The sequence below is a fragment of the Rhinoraja longicauda genome, chromosome 13 (genome assembly GCF_053455715.1).
Source record: "Rhinoraja longicauda isolate Sanriku21f chromosome 13, sRhiLon1.1, whole genome shotgun sequence".
NCBI lineage: Eukaryota > Metazoa > Chordata > Chondrichthyes > Rajiformes > Arhynchobatidae > Rhinoraja > Rhinoraja longicauda.
In genome coordinates this window covers 7260038-7278698 of record NC_135965.1, presented here as the reverse complement: position 1 = coordinate 7278698, position 18661 = coordinate 7260038, and the positions used below count along the sequence as shown (strand labels likewise).

At 41.1% G+C, this 18661-nt stretch overlaps 1 protein-coding gene across 7 annotated transcripts in view; it reads left to right on the top strand.

The window, feature by feature from the left end:
- Positions 1–18661, top strand: part of tnk2b (tyrosine kinase, non-receptor, 2b) — a 238982-nt gene that overhangs the window by 199004 nt on the left and 21317 nt on the right. For 6 of the 7 annotated variants that reach the window (XM_078410264.1, XM_078410265.1, XM_078410268.1 and 3 more), the window contains 3 exons: positions 222–313; positions 5218–5262; positions 9898–11342. In XM_078410264.1, the coding sequence (XP_078266390.1) occupies positions 222–313; positions 5218–5262; positions 9898–11342 (1582 nt within the window). The remainder of the gene's footprint in view (positions 1–221; positions 314–5217; positions 5263–9897; positions 11343–18661) is intronic. The other variant, XM_078410263.1, reaches the window with a different exon arrangement.

Below are 18661 nucleotides of genomic sequence, written 5' to 3'. Positions count from 1 at the left end.
TAATACTGCAATCACAGGTTGCTGACTTCCCCTATTATGTGGATACGTGGTGTTCATGTCAATAACCTCTCTGTGCAATTATAACTGGATCACGTTTTCACCTAATATCTGGACCAATGCAGATGCCCAATTCTTGGTTGGGAACTTGTTGCACTGTAACTTATTGATAGGTTATTTTGATTAGCTCAATATTGTATGGAATCTTTTTTAACTTCTCATAGATTGTACCTGGGCAATCCCATGGATCCACCAGATGTACTTGGACTGGATATGAAACTGACCAGGCCAACACAGCTGCCAGGAAGATCAAAGAGTAAGAAATAAAGGGAAAAATAAGTTAATGTTTTGCTTTCTTGTAAATTTTGATTTCTTTGTTACACTTATTAAGAATACCACAAAACTCAAATGTGATTGTCATCTACGCCATTATGCATAATAAACATTTATAGCTGTGATCTTTAGGTCTGTACAGTTTTACAACATACAGTATTTAATATTAGAAGCTCTTCAGGATGTAGTTTGAAATGATGGTTCTTGCTCTGTGTTGAAATGGAACCAAAGATGTTTCTGCTTTTATATTCTACAGGATCAGAGTTTGTTTTATCTATTGCTGACACCTCTGGAATGAAGACCTCAGGCTTGTATTCCAGAAATTTACAAAGATCTAAAAGATTTATCCAAATGGTTACACCTAGGAAGTGAAAAGGACACAACATAAGGTTATCGAAGGTCCCCTGTAGAGTCATAGAAATGGCCAGTTGCCCTATTGATTCCATATAAATCCTGAATAGAGCAATCCAATCAGTCTATTCTCCTGCTCTGTCCTTTTAGACCTGTAAGTTTATTTTTTCGTGCCAATTCGGTCAAAGCCTGACAACCCATTTGGAGTTTGGCAGGATCGACTGTGTATCAGCTTCGGGTCAGGAATGAACAGCATTGAATCCTTGGGTAGGCTCAGGCCAGGCCTGATCCAGGCCTTGCAGTATCATGGTGCTGTACAGGCACTTTCTTCAGGGCAGGCAGCACTCTTGAGTTGGTGAATCCAGCTCAGATGTGTGAAAAGGACATAAACCTGAGGAGATGAGGTGAAATTAGGAAATCTCTGGGATGGAGAGGCAATGAGTTTGATTAAAGAAACACAGACACCTTAGATTTTTGCAAGGGTTGCTGTATTAAAATGTAGACACCATGTTGTCAGGTGGTCATATGCCCTGTGCCCTGGATGGGCGTCAGAACCGCATCATGTTTGTAATGAGCATGCTTAATGGAGATAGTAAGTCATGTTGGACCGTGGCTAGGTTTAGGCCAAGTTTCAGGTCAACAGATCATTGTTTATTTCTGCCTGAAATGTTTGATTGTTTCAACTTCCACTGACCTCACATTTCATTTTCATGACATAAATGGAAGCTATTCTGCACATTTGGGATTTTGCTGACTCTTGATACATAAAAAAATATTTCAGAGGTATTTACTTTCTTGTACTTTGAAGAAAAATAGAAATATCGGCATTGTTGCTTGGAAATTTGATGTAAGTTGAGGATGGAATCAGGTTCCCATTCCATGAAGCCAGTGTGTTTACATACAATGTCTCTCTCTCATCTGCCTAGATGATGATTAAGCTTTTTGAATTGTTGTGGCATTCACTAGTAAATACTTTGTTACAAAGAGGTTTCCAGGCCATTTTGACAAATTCCGTGAGCAGGCAAATTCTAGGCAAATGCTGTGTAACTTGGATAAATGTGAATTTGGTTATTTTCGTAGGAAAGGTGAAATCTATATACTAAAACTTTCATTTGTTTGTTTGTTTGTTCCTGAACTACAGCCAAAACAGGTAACGATAACGCAACAATTTTAGGCCCACCTTACTCATTTTGATGCTAATGGAAGAAGTTTCATTGAAATCGGTGTTATATTTTTTGTTATTCACATTTTAAAGTTTAAATCTATCTCCTAGGGAGGGAGGGGGGAGGAGGGATAAGGGGGCTTGAGGGGGATGAGGGGAGGGGGGGGGAAGGAGAGGGTGCTGCACCAATGTAGGAGAGGTTTGGGCCCAACGGGTCCAAGTGGTCTAGTATTATTTAAATAGGAAATGTTGATGTACAAAGCCATCTTGATCATTATTCATTAAAAGCTAACAAGCAAATGCAACAAACAGTTAAGGTGGCAAAAATGCTATGTTAACCTTGATTCTGAGAAGTCTGAACTAGAGAAACATAAATGTTTTCCTAGTTTTACTGCCCCTTGGTGAGACAGCATTGGAGGCTACAACTTTGTTCCCTTTTATAATTTAGGTTAGAGATACAGTGTGGTACCAGGCCCTTCGGCCCACCGAGTCCGCACTGACCGATCCCTGCACATTAACACTATCCTACACACACTAGGGACAATTTACATTTATATCAAGCCAATTAACCTACAAACCTGTACGTCTTTGGAATGTGGGAGGAAACGGAAGATCTCAGAAAAACCCACACGGTCACGGGGAGAACGTAGAAACATAATATAACATAACATAACAACACTTTATTGTCACGCGGCACAACACCGAACGAAATTTCAGCAGTCACAGCAAAAAAAGAAAAGAACACAGGACACACGACCCCAACACAAACATCCACCACAGTGTCACCAAACACCCCCTCACTGTGATGGAGGCAACAAAACTTCCCCTCTCCTCCCCCCGCACCCACGGACAGACAACTCGACCCCTACCGAGGCAGACAGTACTCCATACAGACAGTACCCATAGTCAGGATCGAACCCGGGTCTCTGGCTGTGTAGGGCAGCAATTCTACTGCTGTGCCACCATACTCGTATATCCCGTACTCGTGCTATACACGGGGTTTAGTAGATGTTTTTCAAAACGATTATTTTCCCTCTCTCTTTGTGTATTGCGTATGGGCATGGTTTTTAGAAGCAGGTGACACCATTCAGTCCTTATAGCCGGCTCCACAATTATCACATTGTATGGCGGTGCAGGCTCGAAGGGCCAAATGGCCTACTCCTGCACCTATTGTCTATTGTAATGTTTTATCTTCATACCATATTCCTGTGCTCGCCCCATATCACTGCACACACCTTGTGTCTAGAAATCTAGCTATCTCCTTAAATCTATTCAGCAACTTGGCATTGACTGCCTTCTGAGGGAGAGAATTCCATAGGTTCACCATCCCATGAGTGTAGAAAGTCTCAGTCCTATGTGCCTTTCACCAGATTCTGAAATTGTGCCCCTCTTATTTTAGACCCTCTCAGCAGGAGCAAGATCTCATCCAGCGTGTCTCGCCCTGTCAGAAGTTTGTAAGTTTAAATTAATTCCCTTTTTTATTCTTTAAATGAGAGCGAATGTAGATCTAATCACCCAATCTCTCCTTGTACCACAAGCCTGTCATTCCCGGAATCCATTTGGTGATCCTTCGTTACATCCCCTTTACAGCAGGAAATCAGATTTTTATATTAGAGGGACCAAAGTTGCATACAATACTCCAGATGCCTGTAAACCTGTAGCAAAACATTTTTGCTTCTCTACTCCAAACCTGTCAGAATCAAAGCTGACATACCATTTAGCCACCTTAACTGCTTGCGTCTCCTGCTTGTTTACTTTTAGTAAATACTGTAGAAGGGCATCAAGATCGCTTTGTATGTCAACACTTCCTATTTAAATAATATTGGCTTTGCTTTTTTTCCCTACAAATCTAAATAAATTCACATCTACTCAAGTTGCACAGCATTTGCCAAGAATTTGCCTACTCACAGTATCTAAATTGGCATAAAACCTATTTGTTTTCAATTATAACGCATAATCCTAAGATTTCCTTCATTCTCAACCTCAGAAATATTACATTTGGTTCCCTGGCCCATATCATCCATCTATATGGTGAATACCTGGGATCCAAACACTGATCAATGTCGTTCCAGGGGACAGCACAGTAGTGCAGTGGTAGAGTTGCTGCCTTACAGCACCAGGGACCCGGGTTCGATCCTGACTACTACAGGTGCTGCCTGTACGGAGTTTGTACGTTCTCCCCGTGACCTGTGTGGATTTTCTCCGGGATCTCCGGTTTCCTCGCACACTCCAAAGACATACAGGTTTGTAGGTTAATTGGCTTGGTATAATTGTAAATTGTCCCCAGTGCATGTAGGATCGTGTTAGTGTGCGGGGGTCGCTGGTCGGTGCGGACTCGGTGGGCTGATGGGCCTGTTTCCGTACTGTATCTCTAAATGAAACTAAACTAAGCTCCTATCGTCACTGTCTGCCACACTGAGGAAATCCCATTTATTTCTAATCTCTGCTTACTGTCAGTCAACCAATTTTAATTGGCTCAATCACCATTTACTTTCACACTGATCTCCCATGGGACTGGGAGGCTGGCTGAAAATCCAAATGTATAACTTCCTATTGGTTCTCCATTATCTATTCATCCTTAAAAAAATCTATTTCTCTTTCATAAAGTAATGTTGACAGTGTCTTAATCCTTTTGATATTTTCTACATATCCTGTTATTACTTCCTTTATAATACAGTTCAATGTTTTCTCTCCTCATGACATAAGACTATACACTCTGACAATTCTTGTTCATTCTCCCTCGTTTAAAAAAAAAATTGGATTAGATTTCACATTCTCCCACCTGCACGGACTATTTCAAAATCTATATAATTTTGGAATCTGTCCACCAATGCACCCATTATATCCATGGCTACCTCTGTTAGTACTCAAGGATGCAGATTATTCTGGGAATTCATCAGCATTTCAGTGGCACTTAACCAGTTTTTAGTTTAATTATGCCGTGTTAAAACAATTTGATTCTGTTGCATTCCTAGAAAGTAATTTGTGTCCTTGTGCTCCACATTCCTTTATTCCAGTTTCTGACTGGAAGCTGCAGAATCAGTCATTCACGTATCTGTGATTTCTAAGAAATGTTTTCATGTTCCACATATGAATAATCAGTACTTGGAACAGTATCAGCTCCAAACAGTTGGAGCAAGCAAATTTTATATAGATGAAAGTATACTGAGCATAAATCTGAACATTCAGCTTCTAAGCTAGGAAGATGGAATACACTGCAGATAACTGTTAATTCCTTCTCTAAAAATGCCTGCCAGGTGGTTCTGTACAGGTTCAGAGATATGTGTTTTGCAAGTTGTCTACTGGTGCAATTTGGTGTGATTGTGCTAATGACCATGGCCTTTTCTTTCCGTGCTCTCTCTTAACACTTGCAGAGGAGCCTCCTCCACGTCCTCCTCAGCCAACAATCTTCGGCAAGAGTAAGTTGCGGCATTTTCTCCAGTTTAAAAGATGTTCCTGCCCTCTCTGTTCCATGTTAGCCCCTCTCTTCAAAGGTATTTTCTGATGTACCATCAGTCTGGAGGCATGGGGTTTGTTGTGTGACGGGGTTTGGCACAGAACTGAGATCGGAGGACTCTGGTCTAAATACTGCTGTGCCCATTTATCATCACATCAAACTTGAACACAATCTGAACATTGCTTTACCTTATAAATTTTAATTGGACAGATTACTAAAATAGAATGTGTCACTTTCATGCACATTCTGCTATAATTCATTTTAAACTTCCAAAGGGCTTTGAACAGTATTTGCCCATCATTTTGAGGAACATGTTAGGGCCTTGTTGAGATTAAACAATGCTGCGAAGACCTGGCATACTTTATTCGTAACTCCGTTCTCGTTTCTGTTTTGCCCTCATGGTTGTTTACTGTCACTTGGTTGACACATTTTTTGTTTTAAGTGTTTTTTGTTTGTCACACAAATCTGAGAAACCAGAAATATTTGGGATTTTGATTTCCTATACTTGGTTTGTTTCTGGAGGGGGAAGCCTCGAACTGTTCAACAATTGGGTGTAGTACAATTAGTTGTAGTTCTGCCACTGGAAGTGTTGCAAGCAGTATGAAGTTCTGAATCACAGATACAACATAGCCATAGAGTAGCATTGCGGTTTTGTTATTGAATATTACTTGAACCAGCTCTGCCCAATAATGGTGCTCTTTCTTCAGGAACACCAGGGAGCTATGACTTTGTACCTCCCTTTAAGATTCACGTAATATAGAATGGTACACTTCCGCAAGGAATTGTAAATTGTCAAAGCTGAACCTGGCAGAAATCCTACCCAACTATAGTGGAATTGCACACTGTTTAAAAAAGGACTATTGCAATTCTGACGTCCAGATCTATGCTATTTGTTGAAGACATGTAAAGCTGAGAGACCAGTAAGATTTTTGGATGTCACGGGAAAAATACACAGGGTAGCAAAGTGAATATGAGGTGGTGATCACCTTGATCTTTTGATTTAATGAGTGGGCTTGACAAGATGTATCTCTCACTCCGGCTTTTATTTCTAACATTCTTAACTATGGATACCAAATTATTAACTGGCCATTTATCCCATTTCTTATTTGTGTGACCTCATCTACAAATTCCCTGCCCTGTTTACATTTCATAAAGAATTTATTGACAATGAAATCTTGAGGATCTGAAAAGTAATCTCTTCATTATAATTGCCTTAATAGAGATGGATGAAGAGAGCATCCAATGCGACAAGCAGATTCCATTGAAGTAAAGTTGAACTACGTTGATCAGGCAGCTAAAATCTAAAGTTTATTTTTCTGTAGGTCATGGTTAGATATCTTGGCACTCAACACTGATGTTTGGCCTGATCTGCTGAGAACCAAGTCTCATTTATTTGTTACCTGCAAGGGATATGAATTGAGTGTGAGGACAATAACAATATAAAATTGCTCTTAATTTGGCAGTTCTACTCTAAAGTGACAAATTCATCTGCATTTGATGAAGTGAGGGGTGCATTTCTTTTTCCACATCTTCAATAGTTAAAGATGTTACTGTCACAAATATCCAGGTCATAATCTTTATAGGTTCATATAAAATGTGCTACAGCTCCAAAAATGGAACCATTTGCAACATTATGACATAACGCTCTGGTGGAACCGTGACAAAATGCATGATTGCTGGAATTGAGTTTCCAATAATCAGTTACAGCAGTTTTCACAAAAATGAATAGAGTCTTTACATGTTCTTGAGCAGTAGGTAGGTTGCAGTGCAAAACAGTAACTATTTCAAGTAGAGGAACAAACTAATACACCTGCTGTAGAAAATGCTGGGAACACGCAGCAGGTCAGGCAGCATCTGTGAAAGAGAAACAAAGTAAATGTTTCAGGTTGAAGAAAGGTTCTGCCAAAGAGTGTTAACTGTTTCGCCTTCCAAGAAAGGCAATGTGTTCCCAGCATTTACGGTTTTTATTTCAGATTTTCAGGGTTTTATTTCTTAAAAACAAGAACAATATTTCTACATAAATGATGCTTGTGCTGTCACCTCCAGCATTAAAAAGTTTTAGTTTTGATCCATTTCTGTGTTTCTGTTGTGGATTTGTAATCCCATGTAGTACAAGAACCTATGTGTCTCACTGATTTTGTTTACACCGATTCCTCTGCTATTTCCTGCATGGTTTGAGTATTGTGTGTGTGTGTGTGTGTGTGTGTGTGTGTGTGTGTGTGTGTGTGTGTGTGTGTGTGTGAATGTGATCATTAAAGAAAAACAAAATAAAACTGATGATTTATTTGGCAGTCACTAGTAATTGACAACATGCCATTCACCTGTCACTTCTTATTGTAACAATAACCAGAGTAGTCTATTCTTTTTGCATTCTACTGTACACCAACTTTCAGGCAGTATTTGGTCATTTGTGTTATGACACAGACCAGGACAAATGGGAATAAAGACATTTGCTCATCAGTGGCTTGACTTTATGGAACAGCAAATGCAAGATTTTCATGTACAGTAAACCCTTACTATTACAGACTTTATAATGGATTTTGGTTACAGCGCAATGTTCCTTGAAGAACAGAAGCTGCATGTTGCACTATGGAGGCTATTGAAATAGACCAGGCATTGAAATGAACAAGCATTCCCTTAGATGGACTTATTAAACAATGTAACACGCAGCCTTTAGTATTTTCAGCTTGCAGTGCAAAAATAAATTTTTAGCTGTTAAAAATAACTTTGTACAGGTTAATGTCTTTGGAAGGAGAAACGGAATTAAAATTAAAGATGGATGTCCTTTCACCCTGAACCAGGTGGGCAGTTGGTCAAGGGAATCTCACTTAGAGCATGACAGGGTTTCCTCACCTAAGATCTCAGACCTCCCATTTTGCTCTCAATCTCTGAATGCGGGAGTCAGCCTTAGGGGCAGCGGTTATTGCCGTTTCCCAGCCGCGCTGGACAAGGTGGTGCCGGGGGAGCATCTTGTGCCGCGGCGCTCCGTGTGGTGAGGGAGGTCCCACATGACCCTCAGTGACGAGGCTCCAGGATTCTGACCTGCCACCCCGGGCAGTGATGTAAATGGGGAAAAAGCCCCAACTCGGTGAAAGCAGACAATTGGCAATAACTAGCACCAACCCCCCCGCACCCCACGGTCCGTTATAACGAGGGTTTACTGTATTTCCACAATTTTATTAATGCACTATGTATTTGAAAGGATACATTAACATTTGTTTTAATAATAACTATTTTTGAATCCGTTAGACCAAATAAATGTAAAATGTTCACTTCCAAGAGGTACATTTCTTGTCATTCTTGTTATTTTCGAGATACTGCTACTTTCTATTTCAGCTCCTCAACTTTATGGAACAAGGCCTTCGAGTAGTACATTATTCTTTTATTTTTCCATACAGGCATGCTAAATTTAATAGTTGTTGTTTATTCAATCCTGCAGACAATAACTTTCACTGCTGCAGGAGGTAAAGTAATATTGATCTTTAATTTGCTAGCTGGTAGATTGTCTTCTGGCTGGAAGGCAGAATGTAACTGTGCTGAGGTATCACATGACTGATAGCATAGTTGTTCACCTATGCTGAGATCAGTCATAACCTCAAAGTTGCACATCCATCAAATCAAAATCCAATGTGGCAAAGTGAATAACAGAATCTATTCTGGAACCAAAGATATTTTTCACTGCTTCAAGGGTATTTGTTTTTATTTTGTCATTCAGTGATGTTACTAAAAGATTTTAAAAGTTTTTGGTTACCTGTAGAACATCCCAAAACCACCAGTGCAGAAAATGCATTTAAAGTAAAGACTATTTCATTTGCCAGAAATAATATTTGTCATTTCGCACAGTAATGTGTCTCAGAATTCTGTTCATCTACAAACAAAAGCAGCATACCAAAAAAGGTGTTAATAGAGAATGGATTTCATGATTTAATTTTAGGAGGACATGGACAAATTTGTGAGTTGGCCCGAGAAATGATAGAAGTACAAATGTAACGGAAAGATATTAAAGGATAGAGCACTAAAGGGAGAGAGAGCAACTGCATCTTTAGCGAATGCAGAAAAATCACAAAAGACAGGCAACTCCAGTGATCGTTGAGTTGAGATATTGAAGCTCCTTTCCTTGAAACAAATTATTTCATAGTTTTATAAAATTAGGAAGGGTTGTGCAGGATAGGGAAATGCATTTATATGTGAATTCTTGATGAAAATGATTTTAAAATAGTTGACAAATTCCGACATGCAGTACTTTTTAAAATGTGAGGGCAGAAACCAATGCAATGATTAAAAATGAATCATTAATATTTAAAGGAAGATGCAAGGCTGTGGAAAGGGAGCAGGGGAATGAAATAGTTTTGTCAGGACTAGCAGACTCGGTTCACAGATGACTCGGGCTAGGTGGATCTTTACATGCAATTATTTTGCTTGTGACAGTGAACCATTGTTGTCTATAACACATTATGATTAATTTGCCTGTATTAATTTTTAACAGAAGTAACTAATTCAAATAATAGCTCGATTAGTGCCGTAAGCAATGGAGTAAATATTTTAACATTTTTTTCACATTTTGTGATGACTAATCTTCTTTGTGCATATGTTTCAGAGCCTGTCTATGACCCTGTGATTGAGGATGAATCTGCAGGCTCTCTACCACTAAAGAAACTCAGCCTGAAGAAACACAGCCCAGCAAAGTCTTTGAAACTAAACAAACCTGCTGCTCGTGTTTCTGCCACAAAGTTGGGTGACAAGCCATCGGACTGGAGCAGGTATTCGGGTCATAATGAAGTGGCTCTGATTGACTTTGGAGATGATCAAACAAGTCACACTCCATCCCCTGTACTGGAGAACACGATTCCTACACTGGCCAAATTAGTGTTGGAGTCATACTCTCTGCTGGACAGGACACCACCGCAGAGTCCAACCAGAACTTTGCCAAGACCTCTACACCCAGTTCCAATCGTTGACTGGGATTCCAAACCCTTGCCTCCACCTCCAGCCTATGATGATGTTGCTCAAGATGAAGATGATTTTGAAGTCTCATCAATTAATAGTCTAGATACTGGATTAATTGAGGAGCAATCAAAGTACGGAACTCCTCAGTTGGTAAGAAATCAAGAATCAGGAGAAACTAATTATGCATTTGTACATGACACAGATGGCAAAGGAAAGCCCAAAGTGGAGGATAATTTGTTCCTTCCACCAAGGCAGATGAAGCAGACCACCTTTTCTCAGTCAGCTGAAATATTTGAGGAACTGCAACAAGAATGCATGAAAAGACTTAATGTCCCTATTATTTCAACTCCAGCCTCCTCACCCAGTCCCATGTCAGCAAGTGCATCTCCAACCACTTCTGATGATAAACCTCAGATCCCACCACGGATTCCCATTCCTCCACGGCCTTTGAGGAGAAATGAGCTGGGCCATTGGTATGGTGAGTTATCACCTGCATCTGGAGGCGAAGAGGATAAGCCTCCACAGATTCCTCCCAGGGATCCATTGTCCCAGCCATCCTCAAGAACTCCAAGTCCAATGGCAATTCAAGTTAGTTCTCCACAACAAAGGACAAGTGCAGCTTCAATGGCAACATTGACTGTCGGTGCATACCTCTCAACATCTCCCAGCAAGTTAATGCCCACCACTCAGAGTTTTGCCTCCGATCCAAAATATGCTTCACCCAAAGTTATTCAGGCACAAGGAAAGGATGTTTCCAAGGGACCCTGCATCTTGCCAATAGTAAAGGATGGCAAGAAGGTGAGCAGCACCCATTACTATTTGCTTCCAGAGAGACCTCCTTACTTGGACAAATATGACAAATTTTTCAAGGAGGCCGAGTGTGTGGATGAACTCTGGTCCAAAAGATCTGTGACCACAGCGACGGTGAGGCCAATGGTCCAACACCCTGAACACAAAACTAACTTTTCATCCAACAATAGCAATGCAAACTCTGGGATTACAGCAATTAAAACTTCTCAGAGTCTGCAAAGAATCTCTTTTGACAGTTCCACTGGAAAAATGGACTGTTTTACTCCAACAGAAAAAATTAAAATAGTAAGTAGTATAATACCGATTTGCTAATTGAATTCAGCATGTGCCGTATAATAGTATTGGTTTTGGTTCAAGATTGTTCACAATGGTTGGAATGTATAAACCTGGGCAAAACCATGCCCTTTAGTCTGCTGAATTTCTCTGCTTGAATGGCAGGCGTATTGTTGATTGATAGTACCATACACGGGTAAAAACCCTTTGCAAATTGAGATTGGTAATTTCAAATGTATGGGACCGGGTCCTGAAGACCAAACTTCCCTAAGCAACAGGCATGTGTTCATGTCAGCGAATTTCATTAATTCCATTAAAAATTATGTGCATATGTTCATAAGTTCATAAGGAGCAGAATTAGGCCATTTGGCCCATCTAGTCTACTCCACCATTCAATCATGCCTGATCTATCTCTCCCTCCTAACCCCATTCTCCTGCCTTCTCCCCATAACCGCTGACCCCTGTACTAATCAACTTCTGCATAAATGTTGACAGTATTGCTGCAATGCTAAGTTATTGTCTTGTTTACAGTTAAGGACATAACCTTAATGCTTGCACCCAGAGTTGACAAATATCCAACACAACTATATGTCGTGCTTCCTGGGTAAGATCCCGTCAATTTGGAGCAGGAAACATTGCATCAGATCAGATAGCATTTATTGAATCATCAATAACAGAATAGTGTCTCAGGTTACTAAATCGTTTGTCAGATCTAGCAAAATGTCATTGACCTGAAATATAACCCAATATTTCTGCTTTAGCTGCTTGACTCGTACCAATGTCTGACATTCCGAATCTGTAAATAATGGTGTCCCTTTTACCTCTCATCTATCATTAGCTAACCCCTATTTATTTAACACAGTGACTTGTTGAACTATTCACGACAAAACCTTTTGATCAATTAAGTGAGAGCTATGGGGTTTATAGCGTACGCATTTTGCAGCCTGCACATACTAAATATGTGCAGCAGTTGCAGGGGAATTAACACCGTCTTCTACCATTTTATGCCGGGACATGCCAGGAATGCTATGAAATCAAAAATCAATGCCAGGCCAATAAGCAGATGGCCAAAGAATTGGCCAAAGTAGTAGACTTTCAGGAAAGAGAGGCAGAGATGTTTAGAGGGAGAATTCCCAAGCTTAGAACCTTGTCAGATGAAGGAATGTTTGACATTGTTGGACTTTCTGAATTCAGCAGTACAAAAGAGGCCACATTGATGAAGCATATATCTCAGAGTTATAGGGCAAGAGGAAATTAAGTGGGGATTGGAAAACGAGGATCAAAATATTAAAATAAAGTATTGCTTAATCAGAAGCCATGGAATGGAACAAGCTGCCAGAAAAGATAGTTGAGGCAGGGACTATCGCAATGTTTATGAAACATATATAGACAGGTACATGGATAGGACAGGTTTAGGGGGATATGGGCCAAACACAGGCCCACAGGGACTAGTGTAGCTGGGACATGTTGGCCAGTGTGGGAAAGTTGGGCCGAAAGGGTTGTTTCCACGCTGTATCACTCAATGACAAGTCAAATTATAAAGACAATGATTGAATATTGATAATTATAAAGATTGCTGCCTGTGCCTCTACACGAATTTAGATTCAAATGACCTCGGGATTACTCAGATTAAAAACAGAGGGGTTGCCAGAACTGTATGGAAGTAGTCGTCTACCAGGGAAGGGGTTGAATCTTTGGTAAGGTTTGGTATTTGTGAAAAGGATTGAATCCAACTGCTTCAGTTTACCTGACGTATATAGTTGGAGAAAATTTCTGTTTGTACAGTCCAGGATGTCGTGCTATCGATCTGCCAAATTTAAAAGCAAATTAAGGGTTAAGGTAGGAAGTGGTATCAGGACAACTAAATGTTACTAGCTAACACACAAAGACACTGAAACTATGTTTCGGAATTATGTTGCTGAGGACAACCTGTTTTTGGAAAAGTGGCGCTGTGCCAAAATGGACTCCAGGGATCTGCCAGCAGTAATTTGGAGGAGGGGAAGAGAAGCTATTGTTGGTGATCCTCTACTGAGACTGGAGAGATGAGAATTCAACCAGGTGAATATAGAATCATCTATCAACATCTATCTCTTTGATGTTCACATTATTGACTCCATACGGTTGCCATGTGTGCAGGACCAAAATAATTCCTGCAGTGGAGAACCATTTCAAGGTTTCACGGTCAGTTTATTGTCACATGTACCAATTAAGGTACGGTGAAATTTGAGTTACCATACAGCCATACCAAGTGAAAAGCAACAAGCCACACAACCACATAAAAGTTAACATAAACATCCATTACAGTGGATTCCACATTCCTCACTGATGGAAGGCAACAAAGTGCAAGCTTCTTCCTCTTTGTTCTCCCGCGGTCAGAGCAGTCAGACCATCCGCAGTGGGGGTGATCAAAGCCCCCGCAGCCGACGATCGAAGCCCCCGTCGGGGTGGTTGAAACTCTCTCCGCGGCATGGAGCTCCTGAATCGGCCTCTTCTTACCAGAGACCGCAGGCTTCACGATGTTAAAGTCCACAGGCCCCACGGTTGGAGCTTCGATCCCCGGCAAAGGGATCGCAAGCTCTGCGATGTTAAAGTCCTGCAGACTCCCGCGGCTTGAAGCGCCGGGTCGGTCTCCAGAAAAGGCCGCCAACTCCACGATGCTAGGCCACAGTGGGAATGGAGTTAAGATATGGGAAAAAATCACATCTCTGTCGAGGTAAGAGATTGAAAAAAGTTTCCCCCAAACCCCCCCCCCACCCACCCCTCACATAAAACAAACCAAGGAACACTAAAACATACTTTTTAACACGTACTAAAAATAGCAAAAAGAAGAAAGGACAGTCAGACTGTTGGCGAGATAGCCACAGCTGGTGGCGCCACCCAGTGTTTGTAGAGGATGCTATGGTCAAACATGCCACAGACTAGATAAAGCTTCAGGACAAGAAAAGATGGAATTTATTTTTCACAATGTCAAAGGATGATGTATATATTTAATTACATCCATTTCATTGCCATGGCGATAGTGATTTCAAAGTGATAATTAATTAATTTAAAACAATAAAGTGGGACTGGTCTAAAAATTTTAATGAGCAGGAATTATTTTGGTCCTGCACACATGGCAACCGTATGGAGTCAAGAATGTGAACATCAAAGAGATAGATGTTGAGCCAACGCTCGAGGGGAATTGCTGGTGGAAGGATTGAAAGAGATAACTAGAGGTGAGGTCATTCCACAGCTGACGAGTTACAGGACACACATGATTTAGTGGGTTTTGAGGCTAAAAAGAGTCATTGCTACTTGAAGCTTATGGACATGCAATAACACATATTAAGGTGTTGGTTTATTGTTGTCACGTGTACCCAATTACAGTGAAAAACTGTTTCGTGTGCTATCCAGGCAAGTCATACTGTACATGAGCACAATCAAACCATACACAAGTACAACACGTAGTGCAAAGAGAAAGAAAATAGAGTGCAGAATATAGTGTTGAGAGAGGGTGCAGATTTAAAAAGTGCAAGGTAGATAGGGAAATTGGGACTACATCATTGGATTATGAAAGATCTGCTCAAAAGCAGGGAAGCAGCTGTTCCTGAATCTTATGGTGCATGCTTTCAAACTTTTGTATCGTCTGGAAAGACTGCCAGTGGTCCTTGATTATGTTGGCAGCTCTCGTGAGGCAGCTTGAAGTGTGGATGGAATTGATAGTTTTGTGTGATGGACTGGGCTGCGTCCACTACTCACTGCACTTTCTTGTGGTCTTGAAAGAATAGTTCCTTTTCCTAAGCTGCAATATGTGCGGGTAGGATGCTTTCTAGAAATTGATGAGTCATTGGCTACACTCAACCAAGCATGTGGACTGCATTTCTTTGCACTGCTGTGAAAAACTTTTGGATATCACTTGAGACCAGATACATATCTTCTGATCTGCTTTTGCAGCAAGAGTATACAGCTTTTCCAGTTGAGTTCCTAGTCACAGGTGATTTCCTTGCTCCCAAGATGTTAGTGCAGAATTTGACAATGCTAATGATGTTGAACTCAAGGGTAAATGATTAGATACCTGTAGGAGATGACCATTGTCTGGCAATTTTCTTTACTCTAGCTTGCAAATTATTAACTGATGTTGTTTTGACCTGCCGCATGCAGGAATATGTGGCTTAATTTGCTGACTATTTTGTAAATGAATTGAACATTGTACAATCTTCAGGGAGCATCAACACCTCTGACCGTGTAATAGCAGGAAATCCATCGATGAGGTATTAGGCAAATGTTGGGCCCTTAGGAATTCCTGTATCAGGGACCTGGTGGCCTGATGATTAATGTCCAACAGCCAGCCATTAATGGTTTTCAAAGGTTTCAAAGGTCTTTTATTACCAATTAAGGTACAGTGATATGTGAATTACCATACAGCCATACCAAAAAAAACAACAAGGCACACAACTACATAAAGGTTAACATAAACATCCACCACAGTGGACTCTCCCCATTCCTCACTGTGATGGAAGGCAATAAAGTCCAATCTTCTTCCCTCATTCTTCTCCCGCGGTCCGGGCAGTCGAACCATCCGTCGAGGTGATCAAAGCTCCCGCAGCCAGCGGTCGAAGCCCCTGCGTCGGGGCGGTCGAAGCTCCTGCGGCTTGGAGTTCCCAAAGTCGGTCTATGACCAGAGACCGCGGGCTCCATGATGTTAAAGTCCGCTGGCTCCTGCGGTAGAGCTCAGAGGTTGATCCCTGGCAAAGGGATCGCGGGTTCCACGATGGTAAGTCCCGCAGGTTCCTGCGGTGGAGCTCTCGAAATTGGTCTCCAGCAAAGGCCGCCAATTCCTCGATGTTAGGCCGCAGTGCAGACGGAGATACGATACGGGAAAAAATCGCATCTCCGTCGAGGTAAGAGATTAGAAAAAGTTTCCCCCAACTCCCTCCCCCACCCCCCACGTAAAATAAGCTAAAGAACACTAAAAACATACATTTAACACATACTAAAGAAACAACCAAGAAGAAAGGGACAGACAGACTGTTGGCGAGGCAGCCATTGCTGCCTCTGACCAATGATTGGAATGTTTTCCCCTTGATACCCATTGACGACAATTTTTTGATGCCAGGCTATCAAATGATACTTTGATATCAAGGACTATCTCACTCACTTCACCCCAAAATGCAGCTCTTTGATTCAGTGCTGGAGTAAAGTGGTTGTGATAAAACCCAGTGCCTATATTATTGTAAAGCTTGTGCTGCTTGGCATCACCATCAGCAGCACCACCCACCACTTTGCTGCTGGCTGGCATCAGATTGACTGGGGAATCCCAGCAATTGTCCACATTTTCAGGGGTAAATGCCGAGATGCATATGTGCAAGAGTCCACTATTATAACTGGGCTCTTCCCTGATTCCAGAATTTTGTTGCAATCCGGGTAGTCAGTTATTTTTTGATAGTGAATGGACTGAATCAAGATGGTTGAAGTCCACCTTCTGTTATGTTGGCAATTGAAGAAGGAAGTTGAAATGAATCATCTGCCATTTCTGGCGGAACATGGATGAAATGCTTCAGTCTTTCGCAATAACATACTGGCCCCTGACATCATTAGCAATAGAAGATGGACACCAAATGCTGGAGTAACTCAGCGGGTCAGGCAGCATCTCTGGAGAAAAGGAATAAGTGGCGTTTCGGATTGAGACCCTTCTTCAGACTGAGAGTCAGGGAAAAGGGAAACAAGAGATAGAGAGGGTGACATAGAGAGATATGGAACAAATGAATGAAAGATGTGCAAAAAAGTAACTGATAAATGGAACAGGCCATTGTTAGCTGTGTGTTAGGTGAAAACAAGTTACAGACAATGAGACCCAACAAGACGACTTTGAAGCTAGTATGGCGGATGGGGGAGGGGTATAGAGAGGGGGGAATACAAGGGTTACTTGAAGTTAGAGAAACCTATTATAACTGGGATCTTGTCTGATTCCAGAATTTTGTTGCAATCAATTTTGGTGGTCAGTTATTTTTTGATAGTGAGTGGAGTGAATCAGGATGGTGGAAGTCCGTCTTCTCTTAAGTTGGCGATTGAAGGAGGAAGTTCACTTCCTAGTGGTTGAAGGTGATGTACATGAGAAATAACAGGTCGAGTTGTCGTGGCAACATTAGCGTGTGCGTGTGTGTAAACAAGCAAAAAACCCCTCTCATTCATTTTCTTTTAAAGGTCTATAGTTACTGTTGCTCTAGCCTTTTCTTGAAATGTAATCCCTTGAAACCTGAGTGTTGAGGCTTTTGATACAATTCCAATGGATATCTTTCCTTTAGTAAGCAAAATAATTACTTGAGTAGTTTGTTACCAGTAACTCCCCCAACTGATTTGACGAGTTTGTCTACTCCAACCTTCCCCTGCAGCAATCTAGTTGGTTTGTTGACCGCTTCTTCAAAGTGATTGTGCATAACATTGACGTATCTAGTGAATCTTTCAATTTCGTTCCTATTTTCGTACATCCATGTAGCCTAATATGCCACTTTTGTCTATATCCACCATTCCTTGATTTATAAATTGGGTGCATTCCTGGTATTAAACGAATCCTAGTAATTGAAAGGGTTGTGAAAATACAGTGTGACACATTTTTGGTATCGCAACATTTTAAAAAATGAATCAAATAAGTGTACCCATGGAGTCAATGACATTAGAACAATAGTTCAGAAATCAAAGGTTCATAAAGCATGGAATGCCCTGCATTAAATTTCAATCACAATGTAGCACTGATGGATTTTATTTTAATGCAGTGCAGATTTGAACATCTTGGTTTCACCCACCCAATGCACCAACAACATCCTCTTCCATTCACATTTCAACTCATTTTTCATTGACTGAAATTCCATAACAAATTTTCAAATTGCTTTATCAAACTATGTTTATGTAAATATCTATCCAACAACTAGAATTTTCAAATTCCAAAATGTTTTCTTCATGTAGCAAACTATTGGCCATGGTCCAGTGATGGACCCTTAATTATGAGTCAGAAGGTTGGAGGCTCATGAGCGTGCAGTCTAGATTAATGTGACAATGTATTGCTGAAGGAATGTTATGCTCAAAGACAATAGACAATAGACAATAGGTGCAGGAGTAGGCCATTCAGCCCTTCGAGCCAGCACCGCCATTCAATGCGATCATGGCTGATCACTCTCAATCAGTACCCCGTTCCTGCCTTCTCCCCATACCCCCTCACTCCGCTATCCTTAAGAGCTCTATCCAGCTCTCTCTTGAAAGCATCCAACGAACTGGCCTCCACTGCCTTCTGAGGCAGAGAATTCCACACCTTCACCACTCTCTGACTGAAAAAGTTCTTCCTCATCTCCGTTCTA